Source organism: Lithobates pipiens, unplaced genomic scaffold, assembly GCF_037356315.1.
Source record: "Lithobates pipiens isolate NorthernLeopardFrog02 unplaced genomic scaffold, aLitPip1_a1.2 Scaffold_16, whole genome shotgun sequence".
In the NCBI taxonomy this organism is placed as follows: domain Eukaryota; kingdom Metazoa; phylum Chordata; class Amphibia; order Anura; family Ranidae; genus Lithobates; species Lithobates pipiens.
This window is the reverse complement of record NW_027507748.1, coordinates 481844834-481862767: the sequence shown is the minus strand read 5'-3', so window position 1 is coordinate 481862767 and position 17934 is coordinate 481844834. Positions and strand designations below refer to the sequence as shown.

General features: G+C 38.4%; 1 protein-coding gene across 1 annotated transcript in view; it reads right to left on the bottom strand.

Annotated features, from left to right (window-relative positions):
* Positions 1-5737: 5737 nt before the first annotated feature.
* The window catches only part of ABCC4 (ATP binding cassette subfamily C member 4 (PEL blood group)), a 508465-nt gene continuing 496268 nt past the window's right edge, over positions 5738-17934 (bottom strand). Inside the window, exons 30-31 of the mRNA XM_077483038.1 lie at positions 16317-16451; positions 5738-10687 (exon numbers count right to left, since the gene is read on the bottom strand). Of these exons, the coding sequence (XP_077339164.1) occupies positions 10598-10687; positions 16317-16451 (225 nt within the window). The 3' untranslated portion in view covers positions 5738-10597. The remainder of the gene's footprint in view (positions 10688-16316; positions 16452-17934) is intronic.

The following is a 17934-nucleotide window of genomic DNA, read 5'->3' as shown; positions in this document are numbered from 1 at the left end:
TAGGTGGTGACCTTACAAAGAAGGGGAAACCCAGGAAGCACCACTAATCTTGTTGAGTGAGCATATAAGGATACTGGAGGTACCAGACCCTTTGGAGCATAAGCTCTTACAGTGAGTTTTATTATTCATCTAGCAATAATGGACTTAAGTATGTTGTTCCTCTTGAAACCCTGGAGGCAAGAGAAAAAGTGTGTTTATTGGATGGGTGCCATGGCATTCAAATAGGTTCTGATAGCTCTAACCACGTCCAGACAATGGACTGCAATTTCGGGATGCTCTGAAGCAAGGCACAAGGAAGGAATAACATTTGTTTCATTGAGGTGGAAGGCTCATACAACCTTATGGGTAGAGAAAGGAGGATCTTGGGCGTAAAACCACCTTTGTCCTCATGAAGAATCAGGAAGGGCTTGTCTGACAGACATAGCCACCAAGAAAGTAATTTTGCAAGACAGATTATTCAGAGAGTTCCCTCATCGGTCCTAAAGGTGGTTTGAGATCTCCTCAAAAAAAGAGTGCTGTAACCGGGGGTGGGGGGGGGGGGAATCTGAGCCATGAGACACCTTGAATGGAGGTTTTAACATGTGAAGGTGAAGCTACAGGCCTTCTCTTAAGAGTACTTAGAGTCATTTTTTTGGTCAAGTTTCAACTGCAGGAAGGGAAAGCCAGAGTGCAAACTACCGAGTAGTCTTCCCAGGGTTGAGAGGCTTGTGTTCAAACCAGACAAAAAAAATAGGATTTCCCGTTACAATATATTTTTCTAGAAGTGACTTTTCTGGCTTTGAATAATATGGGAATGACAGAGTGAGATATACCCCTGTACTTCAAGATTTGGGTTTCAACAGCAAACCCAGTGACTGGGAAGCAGGGGGGCTAGATTGTTATGGACAGGACAGCAGTCACCCCCTTCTAGCAGTTTCAGTACGTTTGTGTACCAGATTATTCTGGGCCAATTTGGTGCAATGAGAATCACTGATTTCTTCTCTTCCTCTATTTTGAGGAGCGGTTGAGGAAGAATCCGCACTGGAGGAAAAGAATATATTAACTTAAATGAAGTTCAGGGGACTATCAAAGCATCTGATGCCATTGCTAGAGGATCCTTGGTCCTGGTCACAAACGGGGTAACTTGTTGATCCTGGAGGCCAGGATGTTCACATCTTGAGGATGCCATGTCCTACGTAGGAGGGTGAAGATGTCAGGATGAAGGGTCCACTCCATTTGGTCCAGACAGGGGCCAATTGTCCACTTCCAGGATATGAAAACAGAGATTACTGGACGGTGTTTCTGCCCAGCAGATGATAAGACTTATTTCCTTCAAAGTTGTCCAACTCCAATAGGATCGATATTGGTCACTGCAGTGGCATTGTCAGATTGCACCTGGATTGGGGGGGGGGGTCAATGAAAAGGGGGACCCAGTGGCGCACACCTAATTTTAATGGTCTGAGGCCCAAGATGTTGATGAAAAGCATAGTAAAGTCCAGTGGAGTGTGTTTGTTCCAAGCCAAAAGAATGTTGCGTTGGAGAGGCCTTGAGTGGAACTGAGCAAAAGGAACACCCTTGAATGAGGCTCAAGATTCTCATGGAGAATCTAACTGTGGGATGTCTTTCGGGTTTGAAGGTCTGAGATAACTTTTACCTGAGCCATGTCGTGAGTGAGGCCTAAGTATTCCAGATTACAGGAAGGCTGGGGAGAAGTCTTTTGAAAATGTATTACCCAATCGGAAAGCTGAAGAATCGAAAGTTCTTTGGACATTTTCAGACAGTTTTGAGAGGGATAAATCCTTAAGAAGAACATTGTCTAGGTACCCTGTAACATGGATGTCCTGAGTTCTTAAGAAGGTGAGTAGGAATGCAAGAAACTATGTGAAAACTCTGGGTCAAAGGATAGGCAAAACAGCAGTGTAAAAATTTAGAAGTGTTTTTATCCCACTGTGAAATGCAGAAAGTGCTGATAAGATGGGTTAATGGGAATATGGAGGCAGACATTTTAAATGTCTATGGATGCCAAGTATTCCCCTGATCTCCCCTCTAAACATTTTTTTAAACCGACACTCTCTGCGGATACCACTGCTTGTGGAAGGGAGTTACACATTCTCATCACTCTGACAGTAAAAAGTAAAGGTTAAACCTAAATGCTTCTGTACCATTTCCAATGAATGGCCACATGTCCTTTTAAACTCCCTCCCACTGAATTTTTTTTTTCCCTATGCTAGATTCACCAGTAAGGTTTTTGTACTGTATATTGCTATCATATCTCCTCTCAAGGGTCTCTTCTTCAGAGAGAATAAGTAATAATCTTTCCCCATAACTGAGGTCCTCCAGTCCCTTTATTAGCTATTTTGACCTCCTCTGGAATTTTCCCGGTTCCAGCACATCCTTCCTGAGGACTGGGGACCAGAATTGGACAACATACTTAAGATGCGGCCAAACCAGAGTCTTGTAGAGTGTCGGAATTATTTTATCCCTTGAAAAAATAACTTTTTTAATGCAAGTTAATATTCTGCTAGCTTTGCATTGCATGGCATTGCTGAATCTTTCATCTTCTAGGCCCCACAAATCTCTTTTCACCCCGGATTCCCCCAGTGTTTCTTCTCCTAGCGAGTAACTTGCAATCGTATTTATAGCACCCAAATGCATTACTTTACATTTTTCAACACTAAACCTCATTTGTCAGGTAGTTGCCCAACCCATTATTTTGTTGAGGTCCACCTGCAAAGTTTCCACATCTTGTTGTGAAGTTATTGTTCTGCTTTGCATCATCAGCAAACACTGAGATTGAACCATTTATGCCAACCTATATATGATTTATGAATAAAATAAACAAAACTGGTCCCAGGAAAGATTCTTGGGGGACCCCACTTACCACTCCAGCCCATTCTAAATGCTCACAATTTATCACCACCCTTTGGACACGCCCCTGTAACCAGTTTCCTATCCAGATACATACCCTATGGTCTATGCTGACAGACCTTAGTCTTTAAAGTAAACATTTATGAGGCCTGTATCAAATGCCTTTGCAAAATCCAGATATACCACATCCACAGGCCTACTTGTATCTAGATGACAGCTCCCTTCCTCATAGAATGTTAACAGATTGTTCTGGCAAGAACGATCCTTCATGAATCTATGCTGATTTCTACTAATGATACCGCTTTCATCTGCAAATTCTTGGATATAGTGCCTTATCTCCTACAAAAATTTACAAACTGTTGATGTTAGACTGACTGGCATCTATTTTTCAGGAATAGGTCTCTGCCCTTTTTTAAATATTAGTACCACATTGGCTTTTCTCCAACGGTCTAGCTACCACCTGAGTTGCTTAAGGGCTCTTGGGTGTAAGCCATCTGGTCCTGGTGATTTGCTTATGTAAAATTTTTCAAGTCTATTTCTGACACTGACTTCTTATAGCCACAAGGGTACATTCTGTGATGAGTTAACATTACAGTCTTGGTTACTATATTCCTCCTTTTCTTTTGTGAAAACTGAGAAGGCTGCATTTAAAACCGTTGCCTTCTCGTTTTTTGTAACCAAATTCTCTTCATCATCTCTTATGGGGGCAATATGCTCTGGCCTCACTTTCTTACTAGTAATATATTTAAAACATTTATTGGGATTTGTTTTACTCTCCTCTGCTATGTGCCTTTTTTGGTCTATTTTAGCTGCCCTGATTGCGTTCTTATACTTCTTATTGCATTCTTTGTAGTGTTAGAATTCCGACAATGTCCCCTCAAGCCTTATATTTTTTTTAAGGCCTTTTTTCTTTTATATGCATTTTTATGTTATAGTTTAGCCACCTAGGTTTAACCTTAGCTCTTTCATATTTATTACCCATTGGAATGCACCATATAATACCTTTGTTTAATATGCCCTTAAAGCAATCCTATTTTTCGTCAGTCTTCTTTTCCTAGGTTTTTATCCTGTTTAATACCATGTAGCATAGAGCGCAGTCTAGGGAAGTTGGCTCTTTTGAAATTCAGTGTGCTTGTATTACCCGTGTTTCCTTTTCCTGTGATTTAGACTGAATGTAATTACCTTATCACCGTTTACCAAGTGGCCTTATAAGTATATCCACATCCGCAATCAGGTCTGTGTTGTTTTTAATCACTAAGTCTAGTAGTGCTTTATCTCTTGTTGGTGCATTCACAAACTGACTCATGAAATTGTCCTGCAAGATATTTAGGAAATGGCGAGCCTTAGATGAATGTGCAGTTCCTTCCGCCCAGTCAATCTCTGGATAATTGAAATTCCCTATTATAATAATATTGCCCTGATTCGTCGCCATAACTGTGATAGAAAATCAGACTCCTTCTCATCCCTCCAACCACAAGGGTTCCACCTCCTCACTTGCTCCATTAGTAATGTTGTCCTTCACATTCACTTGCAAATCATTCTTGATATACAGGCATACCCCTCCCTGTCCCTACGATACAGGGAATACCCCTGAACAGTTGCCAGCCAGTCATGTGAGCTGTCAAAACAAGTTCCCAAAAATGTAAATCTTCCCTGTGAATTAGCAGCTCCAGTTCTGCTATTTTATTAGCTAGACTTCTAGCATTTGTGTACATGCCTCTTAATTTTGTCCAGCCACATATTTCCTTGTTAGTTGTTATGATGCTGCAATTGGGATTTGCCAACCTACTTACCTTGTGTTTGGTATTGGAGTCACCCTACCACTGATACCCCTAAAATTACCCGCTGAACCTTGCTCACTGCTAACACTACATTTGGTCCCTACCCCCAAACACCTAGTTTAAGAGTCACTAACTTTCTGCCCATCTTCAGGTCCAGGATAGAAAGAATACACTTGTTGAGTGTTGGTCCAGTGAACAGGTTTTAATAGAATCTATCCTTTACAGGGACTGGAACAACAACTACAACAAGAAATGGTAAATCTGACTGTCCTTGGGCAGATTTGTACAAGGGCTTAGGGTGCCCCTTCATTATGAAGAAGGCTTTGGGATAGACTTAGTGGATTTTGTGTTCCAAGACTTGAGCCAAAAAGAAAAGCTGAAGTTTGGCTTTGAAGATGAAGCCTGATATGTTAGAGAAACAGACACATTTAACTATAAATGTATATCTATCTTGTAAATATTATGGAGTTTTGTTGGAGAGCACAACTTACAAGGGGTCCAGCCTTTTGGCCAATAAAACACTTTCTAAACTTCAAGAAATGCTTTGGAACAGTTAAATGTCACCTGGTGTCAGCAGGGAAAGCTTTCATTTTGTATTTACATGCCCACTTTAGCACCTAAAACTTGTTTCTGAATCCACCCCAAATTGTGCAAGGCATATGCGCTTTTACGGCATACTAAATCACAAGGTCATACTTGTGTTCTGCATTGCCCAAAGAAAAGAAAACCCCTTACAAAATGGAAGTCAGTAAATAATGTTTAGTTAGACAAAGTTAGCATGTGTAAACCTGCTCAAATAAGATAATGCAATGCAAACCTATTTCACTCTTTGGTGAATTGAGACTAAAATGTGCTGTGTGAATTAGTGGTGGTGACAAAACAATGTTGGGAAACATACAAATGTGAAAACCACCATATAAATTATTTTATGTATATACTGAATTAACACAATTATACCATATTCCCATTTGGTTTCCACAAAGTAACCAGTTTCTGAGGAATATGCCAAATTGTGTAAGCACAGTTTAAAATCAGCCTATTTAAAATACACAGAAGAAATGTTGTCCCCCTTGGTGTAAAATGGTAAAAAAGTTAATTGAAAGACACAATAAAAGAAAAGATTGAATACTTTAATTGAATTAAGGCATGTTTAGACAATACTTTACTTTTTTTTATTCAAAAGGCCTTAAGAAGTGCTTGTCAGAAATACAAAACATGTCTGTTGTCACATTGTACAATAATGTTTAAAATTAAATAATGTAGATCAAAGTTACACTGTACTAACAGGTTTTATATTTATTCTTATCTTGCAAAGGTGGATGGGATTTAAACCCATATGAAAGAGTAACAAAACATTCATAAACTGGAACTGTAAAGTCATACACCTATAACCAACACACAAAGTCAAAGGCTGTTTTTATAGAAAGCAATTATTTTATCTCCAGACTCTTGACAAACAAACCTTTGACCCCTGTCCCTGCCTGCGCAGTAGAAACTATGTGGCTGTTTGACAAAAAAGAAGCTGCTTAGGAGATTGTCCAATAAAAGTTTAGGGTCTTTGCTGGGAAGGCATCAGCTGTATTGAACATTCCTGGTGGCCACAGTCATCCAATACGAGTAAATATACAGCTGGGGTAGGAGAGGAGGGGTTAGTTAGGTCAGGTGGTGGAGAGCAAAAATATACTTGAACCTTTTTAGAAATTAGTGCTATCCTTTAAAGCAATCCTACATTATTTTTTTTTACCAATACCAAATCTGCTACATCTTGTTCTTCACTGACACCAACACTCCTTTAAAATTTTAAACAGATTGGGTTCACTGTAATACCACCTTACGTGTTGTCTTCTGGTTGCAGTTGTGGAACAGGAAAGAATATACATGCTGCTTCATACTGATTTCATGCTGCATCATGGCTTTAATCAGGAAGAAATGAGGATGCATTTCTTGTCTTGTAATGGTGCAAAACCAAACATGCTAATAGGATTTACTGGGTAAGCAAAGAGGAAGGAAAATAAAATTAACAGAGTTTAGGCCTGCTTTGAAAGGTTAGTCCATCTAAAACTGATATTCCATTACTGCATGGGTGGGTTTTGGGGACTCCAGTAGTGAGACCTCCCTGCCGCTTTAATCAGCTCTGGGTGTTGGTAGTGGGCGATTCAACCTGCCAGGTACCAATATGGAAATATTTGTAGGCAGGGTGACTTATTTAAATTCCCAAATATTCAGACATAGCATGTTAGCAACAAATATGCAGAATCACTCTTCCATAGATTCCACTAAGATAATACAAATGTGTGGTCTTTTTAAACATATTAAGAGGATAAAACCTGTAAAAAAAATAAAAACAAAAAGTAGACACAATGTACCAATCTTGGCACATCGCATTGTTGTCATTTTTTTTCCTTTAGAGCATTTTATTGCTATGAGTGAAATTTTAACACAGATGTATTCAATGCAGTGGCACTTGTCTTGACTTATGGCACAGCATGCTGAGCTATAAAAAATTCGGCATGCAGTACTTTTTTTATTTCTGGTGTAAACTGACAGCATAGGAAACCAGGCATTTTTTCGTGTCTATTTGTGTATGCATTGGGCTGCACAACACCACATCTGGTGTGATAAAAGTCCTACCTATTTGGGTTCTCTCTAGCTGTTGAATCTGGCACAGTATTTCTTTGTCTAAATTAGGCCTCCACTTAGCACCATATGTAAAAGCATACACTATTTACACAGCTACTGTGTGCGGTGGACTCAACTGATAGTACTACATTAAAAAGTTAATGTAGAATTCATATCTTTTAAAACTAACAGCAGAGCCACCATATATACTGGTAGCCTTGGGTTCAGAGCCATTGTTCCTAAATCAGGTTTTAGACATCTTATATATTTCGTCCTACTGTATTTATCAGGTGAATAAACCTATTACCACATTCTAGTTTTCTATCAAATAGTTCAGTGTAACTATTTGTACTTAAAGTGGTGTTCCCATTATAAAAAAAAATAAAAGTCAACAGTTACAAATACTGCAGCTGCTGACTTAATAATCGGACACTTACCTGTCCCAGGGTGCAGAGTTGAGGGGGATTGAAGCTTGGCTCATCTCCCCCTCCGTTTGATGGGGCCAGCATTGTAACTTTGGGCGCCACGCAATCAACTGGGACCTGTCACATGTCCCAGATGATTGACAAGAGGGAGGGGGCAGAGCTGAGCCCTTTCTGCGCCAAGGAGAAGTGACATCAAGAGCCCAGGCACTGAAGGAGGCAGACTACGAGGGACCCCCTAGCAACAGCCATTTAGAGGTGAGTAAAATAAATAAATAATAATTTCTAAATGTTTTTTCTTTTAGGCACATTCATGATTTATTATTTTTTTTGGGTGGAACACCACTTTAATAGTTTCCCACTAGGCAATGAATGACACATTTGCTGTAATGCTGTGCTAAACAGACACTTACCGATATATCAGAGTTGAAACGATAACTATTATCAGGTAAACTAGAGAGTAACAAACAACAAGGGTAAGCAACTGTTGATGTGCCAAATGAATTATAAAAAAAATTATATTTTGATAATAGTGTTAAACGTTTTTATGAAATATTACAAATTTGCCACTCTATGCAAATTAAAGCTAATGTGTTTCTCTTGTGCGGATCAAAGGGAGTTTGAGAGCCACATGGCAGGGTGATATTGATCAAAACTTTTTTTTTTTTTAAATATCTTTTGAAATGAAAAAAAGTAAAAACTAGAGACAACAGAACATACAGCTTCCTTTGCCTATTAAAAAAACAAAAACGTACAGCTATCAAATAATATAATTCCATAGTTACAATAATTACAGTAAATGATAAAACAATGGCTGTCCCTTTAGATAAAATGATAAACCTGTTTTTCCTAGTGATAAATACAGCATATTTTTAAACAGCAAACTTACAAAAGAGACAACAATAAGTCACTGTAGTGTACATCAGTCAAGAACAACAAAACAAACACAACTGACATAAGTGCATTAGAAGGCCTTGATGATCTGAATAGACTGATTGCATATACTTTCTGTGTGTCTTTGGGGTACAGATCATAATTACAAGCATTTATGAATTAAAATTCAACTGATATGTTAGCATTAATCACAGACCATGAATACTAATTGCATTAATAGCATTTAACTGATTGTTTCTTGAAATACAGCGTGAAAGTGAAAAAGACTGAGATGGAAACATTTGCTAGCTGAAAATTCAGATCCCTTTCACAAAGCAATTGGGAGAACCTGCAGTAATGTGTGCCTAATATAGGTCACTATTAAGGTATTGACAACACAAAACCAATTAAAATCAGAACAAAAAAACCTTGATGTAAACATTAACAGTCAGTTTCAAGAAAGCTTAAGGCACATTTCGGTTTGGTAGGCAACAGAAATGTTTCTTCTGCAGCTGCGAGGAAAGGCTGGTAAGAGTAGAAATTACCCTGAGAAAATCAGCAAAAACTTAATATCCTGCAAATAGGCTGTTCACTTAAAGTGAATTTTCCATTTGCATGAGGATTTTACTTTAGCTAAGTGAATGAAGTAAAGCTCCATCATCCAATCAATTATATGCAAGCAAAACTACAGTTTTTTCTATTTTCCTTGAACGTGACTAGGCATTCTTTGTGAACTTTCACCACATTCAGTAAGCAAAGTGAACACATTCTACTCCTTTAGTAAATCAACCCCAATGAAGTGCTTTTTAAGGGAGAAAATCAGCAATGTGTCTTTTATTAGTATACCTGGCCAATTATGAAATCCTTGTGCATGAAATTAAAATGAAAGTTCCAGTTTCTATTTCGCTTTTCAAAACTAATAATAATAATACAAGGCCATGTAAACATACATTTGATTATTATGATCAAAGGCTCAAATTTCATGAAATTATAAATTAAATTATAAAATGATTTAAAAAAATGTGGAACTGCAGGCAATCATGAAATATACATATGAAATACACATATGGTATTTTTTTCCTGCCAAATGGTTTATAATTCTGTCTTGGGATTCTCCCTTGCCCCAATACAGTTAAATGACAACACAGTCGCCTATTCAATATTCCTGTGCCACCTGCATACTCACTGTATTTTGCCTAGTCAGCCAGCTGAAACAAAACACCACCATGCTTCCTCACAATGCAGGGCTTGGTGCCTGAGCAGCCAATTGGCTATTTTACTGGTCAATACAATCAGAAGAGTAATGCTACTAATTCACTGTAGAATATAAAGGCAGGTGACAGAGGGAGCTGCAAAGTGCAAATAGGGATCAGTGGGATTGATTTACAAAAACTGGAGTGAGTGAAATCTGGTGCAGCTCTGCATCGAAACCAATCAGCTTCCAGGCTTTTTAGTCAAAGCTTAACTGAACACTAGATTTTACACTCTCCAGTTTTAGTAAATCAACCCCAGTGATTTGGCAGTGTTGTGTGGCTCACTAGAGTGTCTCAACAGAATTTCCTAATCCTTTGCTACATATATGTACTGAACTGTGTTTCTATCTGTTTGCCTGGAGTTCTGCTTTAAGGACTTGTCACCTTCCATTTTACAAATTATAAAAAAAGTTACATGTAAGGGAGTAGTTGAACATATTTACTTCTCACTGACTGACTGATACTGGCCAACAAACAGTGCAAAGGTTTGAAAACAAACTCAAAACTAGAGGTGGATGGAGACTCTTAAGAGCAGCAGTTTGACCATATGGCACGGATGTACCAAACTTCAAGTCACGTGGCTAAACCATAATCCAACAGGTCCATGCTACAACAAAGTGTCTAGAAAAGTACAGCAGTGATTATTTCACTGCTAATAACAATGGGCATGAATGTATCAAGACCACTGGCTTTAGTAAGGCATCTAAAAAAACAATGGAAAGCCCCGCCAGCACACACTAGGTGCCAAGAAGTAACCATTAACGCTATGAGAATGCACTTAAAAAAAATAAAAAAAATACGGTCAAAGAGCCGTTTCGAAAATGATAAATGGTTCAGATGGGTCCCTGGATATATTTTTCTTGTTGGCTTGCTGGATTCGGTTCAAAGACACCTAAAATAAAAAATAAAGTCAATAATTACAAAAAAAAGCAGATTGATGAATGTAATAATACATACATTTTTAAGCACTTGAGCTACAGAAGGTTTTACCGACTTCATGACCAGAGCATTTTTTGCTACTCAGCACTGTGCTACTTTAACTGGCAATTGCGCAGTCATAGAACACTGTACTCAAATTAAATTGATATAATTTTTTCACGCAAATAGAGCTTTCTTTTGGTGGTATTGGATCACCATTGGGTTTTTATTATTTAAACAAGAAAAGACCACAAAGTTTGAACCCCCCCCAACCCAATATTTTCTGCTTTCTGTTATAAAACATATTCAATAAAAAACCCCAAAAATCACATTTATTCATAAATTATGGCCAAAATCTATTCTGCTACATGTCTTTGGTAAACAAAAATCCCAATAAGTGTATATTAATTGGTTTGGGTGAAAGTTATAGAGTCTACAAACTATGGTATATATATTTCAAAATTGATCAATCCTGATGTACTGACAGCCTATCTTATTTTTTGAGGCCCTAAATTGGCAGGACAGTACAAATGCCTCCCAAATTACCCCTTTTTGGAAAGCAAACAGTCTAAAGTATTTGGTAAGAAGCATGGCAAGTTTTTTTGTACTTGTAATTGTGTCACAACTTTTTGGAAAATGAAGAAATAAAATAAAATTGCAGTACAGCCTCATCATATGACTGGTGTAGTGGTGATCAGGTGACTAGTGACATCTCAGCAAGTGGTTAAGGTTAACTGAAGATAGAGGGGCCCAAGAATCCTTTCACTGATCGAAAACTTTAAAAATAAAAATAATTAAAAAAAAACATTATTTTTGCTTGCACGTGATTGGATAATAGAAGTCAACAGAGCTTCATCCCATTGTCTAATTGAAGGGAAAATTCCCTTGCAAAGTGAAAATCCCCTTAAAAAGTAAACAGCCTATTTGCCTTTAGTAAATCAACCCCAATGTGTTAGGAAATGTGGAAATTCTGTACAGCTAAAAGGCAATAAATATGCTTTCATGAGCAGAACGCCAATTTATTGCTGCACTTAAATGAACACCATTTTAAAGGATTCTTCAACAGGCCTAGTTAACACGGAACAATTAGAATTTAAAAAGAAAACATGGCGCTGAGTGCGACTAACTTAACCTTACTATGAGCTATACTTCACCCTGAAATGTTCTTAAGTAAATCGCGTTTAACCCATGTAAGTATAGGTCATGATGTACTTGACTTTACTTAATATCTCTGCCCATGATCTTTATATGGGGGCTAAACCAATTGCTTTCTGGATTTGTTGGGATGCGACAGTTTGTGAATATCTTCTGGTTTGACAAAGATGGTTCCTACACTAAAAAAAAACAGCTATTGACATAAAACAAACAGTTTAATCTGTAAAAATCAGGAAATACCCCAGTACATTATCTGAACAATGGGCTGAATTAATTGCCAATAAACCAAAATGATAGACTAGCTGTTATCCTGATGTGTATTGATGCAAAGCGCGGACACATTACATTGATAAGACCAAGTCACTTTATGAACTGAAAACACGAAGATAAATTAAACAGCGTGACAAAAGCACGAGGAAACTAGAGTCAGCAAAAAGGTTTCTCATTTTCACACATAAAACCAAAACACAATGGATTTGGATGTTAATATCAGCTTGTAATCCTGATATTTTACAAACTGTGATTGACAAGCATTGAAACTTCAAGGTACATATATTTGAAAGATCAGAGTGTTTAATTTGTAGCAGAGAGCAGTTACAAGGCCCATAGAAATGTGATCTGTGGATAGTATAGCACAATAATAAAATGGAAGGCTAAGGCTCTGACAAAGCCTCATCCAAGCAACTTCTTTAAAGCGTAAGATGATCCCAAGTAATAGAAGAGGCATTTTTTCTTCACACCATGCTTTTCAGCAGCTGAATCCTAGCGATTTCTAGCTGAACTAGACGAGATACAGGTTCCCTGATAAATGTATAATCAGAATATAAAAGGAATGAAATGCTGTCAAGTTTCAGTGTTACACAATCGGCAGTTTTTAGGAGCTGTATGGTATCTCTGTGCTTTGACAGATGCGCATAACAAAATGAAATAATGTCAAGACTTGTGTGCTCTTATCTGCCACTGTGTATGCTGGAAAAAAGGGACTTCAAATGCAATTTTTTTCTTCTGCACAGCTGAATGTGAAAAGTTTTGTTTGAGCCTTTCAAAAGGCAAATGCAATCTTCAAACATTGACATCTGTCACGAGCTGGGCCAAAAATAACGTACAGCGTCTTGGAATTATGTTTACAAAATACATAGAGAGGAACTGCCATAAACTGATGTTTGACAATAATAAGCTTTTCCTGTATGGTTTAATATGATTTCTCTATGTGCTTTAAAGTATACATTTTAGACTGCTGAATAGAGACAGAAATGGCCGTACTATGCAGCTACTAAACTATACTACAGTGACTTGCCTAAAGCTTGCATAATGCATTAAACATGGCCAAAATTGAGATGCACTGGCATATTGCTACGAGACCCTGCTAAGCTGCTCCAGGGCTGAAAAAAGTCATTTTAATATTAACTTGCTGGAACTGAAAAGGATATATACCATGCACCTATTGGCCATATGTTTGGCATTATTGTAAAACCAACAATATTACAGTAAGTGAAATCATTCAAAGGACAAGAACCACATTTTTCATGTAGAAAAGGTAAACTATTATGTTTACTATACTACTCATAGTACATAGTATACAAATACCTAGGGAGGGCATGGCATTGTTAGAATAAGTCAATTTATCACTCTTGCTTCCAGCTTATATGCATTACTATATTAAAGATTTTGGGGAATGTACAGTGCCTTGAAAAAGTATTCCTGCCCCTTGAAATTTTTCACATTTTGTCATGTTATAACCAAAAACATAAAAGTATTTTATTGGGATATAAAGTATAGTAAAGCTGAGTGCCAGCCATTTCTGTGTTTATTACAAAAAGTGTAGCTGGTGACTTTTAATAAACACACACTCTCCTGTCCCACGGTCCAGCGATGCGGCCGCCCAAAGCCTTGGTTCTTTCCCCCGCACGGGAAATACTAGTGTGGGTACCTGGCTGTGACAGCTTGTGGCTTCACAGCTGGGTGCGAGTTGCGCTGCACATCCTGAATGGCCAGGCAATCTTCTGGGACCTGTGACGTGTCCCAGAAGATTGGAGGGAGCCGTGGCACTCTGAGTGGAAGTGGAAGCTGGGTACCCATCAAAACTAGGTACCTGCTCCCTCCCTACCCCCCAAAAAAATTACATGCCAAATGTCAGGGGGTCAGGAGTCCTTAAAGCGGAAGTTGCACTTTTGGGTGGAACTCCACTTTACCAAACATTACTCTAGTGATTGGAACCCACAGTAACACTGATCACACATTTGTGATACTAAATACATACATATACATTAGGTGGCCTTGAAGATTGTGGTATAAGTAGCTTATTTACTTAGTAGTTAACCTATTGCCGTCCAGCCACCACACTTTTATTGTGGCAGAATGGCACGGCTGGGATAAACAACGTTACCTTACATTGCTTCGCCTTTTGGTCACTGGGGGCGCGTGCCCAGAGCCGATGCGAGTGCCTGGCGGGCGCGATGACCGTCAGGCGCCTGCGATCGCTCATGACAGAGTGATTTTTACACACAGATCCTGTTTTTTTCAGGGGAGAGGAGACAGATTGTGTGTTCATACTATATATTCCCAGACAGTCCCACACCTCCACCGTTAGAAACACACATAGGGAACACAGTTAACCCCTTGATCGCCCCTAGTGTTAACCCCTTCCCTGCCAGTGACATTTACACAGTAATCAGTACATCTTTAGAACACTGATCGCTGTATAATGATCAATAATTTTAAAAAATGTGTCAAAAGTGGCCGATGTGTCTGCCATAATGTCACAGTCCCAATAAAAAAAATCACAAATCGCTGCCATTACTAGAATAAAAATACTAAAAATGACATAAATCTATCCCTTATTTTGTAGATGCTACAACTTTTGTGCACACCAATCAATATATGCGTATTGTGATTTTTTAAACCAAGAATATGTAGAATACATATCGACCTAAACCGAGGAAAACATTTTTTTTTTGATAAAATAAATGTGGGATATTTATTATAGCAAAAAGTAAAAGATAGTGTGTTTTTCAAAATTGTCGCTCTTCTTTTGTTTATAGCGCAAAAAATAAAAAATGCAGAGGCGATCAAATACACCAAAAGAAAGCTCTATGTGTGGGAAAAAAAGGACATCAATTTTGTTTGGGTACAATGATACATGACCGTGCAATTGTCAGTTAAAGCGACAGTGCTGAATCGCAAAAAATGGCCTGATCATTGAGCAGCCAAATCTTTCAGGGATGAAATGGTTATTCAGTTGCTTCTGGGGCCTCACACTTATTTTTCAATACAGTACTGTTTTGTTTTGAAGATCTCCAAATTCTATGGAAACCAGTGGTAGGTGTTTTACAGGGCTTATTTTAAGGGATTTATAATTCAATAACAAAGAGTTTTTTGGGGAATTGGTCCATTGGATCTATTTTTGACACTGAATACTTAATTTAGATACAATGGGGGGGGGGGGGTCACCTAAAACTAAAGAGTACAACATTTGGTGCAGCACTGCATAGAAACCAATCAGATTTCATGTTTTATTCAAAGCTTAATGGAACAAGCTGAAGTTAGAAGACGATTGGCTACCATGCACAGCTGCACTAGATTTTACATGCTCCAGTTTTAGTAAATCAACCCCAATGCTGGATGTGTATTTGGTCTGTTGAGTATAAGAAAACTGTTCTAAACAGATGCTTGTGTGTAAGTTATCTACACCCTAGAAAAGAGTTATTGGGGGTTATTTACTAAAGGCAAATCCACTTTGCATTCCAAGTGCACTGAAAATGCTCTTGGAAGTGCAGTTGCTGTAGATTGGAGGGGGATATGCAAGGAAAATAAAAAGTAGAATTTTAGTTTACACATACTTGGATGATAAAATCAGCAGATCTTCCCCTCTACAGCGACTGCACTTCTAGTGCATTTATAGTGCAGAGTGGATTTGCCTTTAGGAAATAATCCCCAATGTGTACACATTGGGCAAATTAGCAACAATATAGTGTAAAATACAAGCTTCATTTTAGGGATTTATTTATTTATTTATTTTTAAATCTTGTACTTTTTCCAACCTGGGATGGGCAAGCAGCACATATTTGCCACCCCACTTATCTGGTTCTTTTTGTGATCAAATGGATTGAAATCCAGTACTGCTCTGCCTCCTCACAATACAGCGCTTGGTGCCTGAAGAGCCAATTGCCAGGTTGGAGTGATATCACATTAGAAAAAAAAGGCAATGGCGCCTCCTGTGTAGCCTGCAACTCTGTGCAGAGTTGGAATGTACACATTGCTTTTGCATGAAGTTGCTGCAGATACCTTCCCTATTATAAAGCACACCTGTTACTTTGCATGGGGTGGGCAATATACAGCTTAAATTTAAGCTATGGATGTTGTTAAAACTGCCGATAGCGTTTGGAGGACTGTCAGCTGAAAAAAAGATGGGACAAATCTTGAGTATATAGAAAAAAATATATATTCACCTGTTTGGCTATTTCTGTAAGAGAAGAGGCTTCTGCCTTCCCAACCTGTTGCACCATTTTGTGGAAAAGGCTTTCTTTATTTTGCAGCAAGTTGTATGGTTCATCAAATTCTTTAACTCTTCCTGAATCAAGCACCTATAGAAACATAACGCCTACAGTTAAACTCACAGCAAAAGCTAATCTTATCAATCCAGGTTACACAAGAACAATACAGAATTGCACATAATAGGTTGTCTTTGCACATCAAGTATAGAAAGGAAAAGGAAAATTATATACATTGAATATAAAAATGTTAGCTATACATAGCTTCAGTCTTTTGAATGGAGTATACTGTTGTCACATCAATATATAGTTCCACATTTTATTAATAAAAAAAAACTTGGCACATTTACAAAGTCAAAATCATATAGCCAGCACCTCCTTTAATCTTGGAATGTTCTCTGCAGTGTTAAAGCTGATCCCCAGGTAAAATAAAACAAACACAATTGAATGCAGCACAGTATTCATTTATACACTATTAAATGCATGTATCATTTGCAAGTGCCTGAAATTGACCTGGTATAAGCATCTTGCAATATCCTGTACAGCACAGCTCAGACTGGAAGAGGGAGACACAGAAGGAGCCAGTCAGTCACGCTCAACTGCTTATGTGCTAATATGGAACCTGATGAAGTAAGCTGAATGACAGCAAGATGCATTATCAGTCTGCTACGTCTCCTTTTATTTAGTAAGCCTGATGGAAGAACAAGACCTTTAAGTGTTGGTTACTCCAACAAATAAAAATGTGGGACTCTGCAGGCTCTACAACGCGACTACATTTTTAAAATTAGACGCGAAATGCAGGCCACGCTGTGGAGTAACACTATTGTGCCCACCAAAGTATGGATAGTGTTATTTTTCTGGTTTTAAATTGGCTAGATGATCTGCCTTACTATAAATTTTCATGGGACGAACAAAGGAACATAGAACGAGTTCACCCCTCACAACCTATTGTGACAGGTCCCAGGAGGCTGTGAGTCCATTCACAGACACACACATGCGCAGTGGGAAGCTGGCTGTCAGGCCACAAGGAGTCATAACTGACTTCCCAAATTTTTATTTTTATTTTACAATTACAGTTTTTTTTTTTAACAGCCCTGTTGGGGGGCTTTGGTGAAATATCAGGGGTATAAACAGACCCATGATGTCTCTTTTTGAGATAGAGAAATGGACCGAGGAAACACATTTCCCAGTCCCTTTCTCTGTAGCCTCAGCTGCACTGCAGATAAATGAGCAGGAAACAAAGGAGTGATCAATACCTATCACTCACTGTGTTCATTCAGAAAATGAAGGGTTTGGTAAATTACATATTTACCGCCCCCCTCCCCTGCTCTTCGTCACCCTGCAGATATTTTCTGTGCGTTCTGGCTAAGTTCAGCTGTGTTGTGGAAAACTGCAGCAGTGTTGCAATTTTCTGCACCACAGGTGACAGTGGGGGGGGGGGGAGTGTGAACTGGGCACACAGAAAACTCATTGTTTTCTGGGTGCTCTTGCAGGGAGCTGCATTTTTCCTATGCAGAAAAATGCAGATCTCTGCTATAGTGTGAATGGGCTCTTACAGAACCTAGAGTATTTTCTA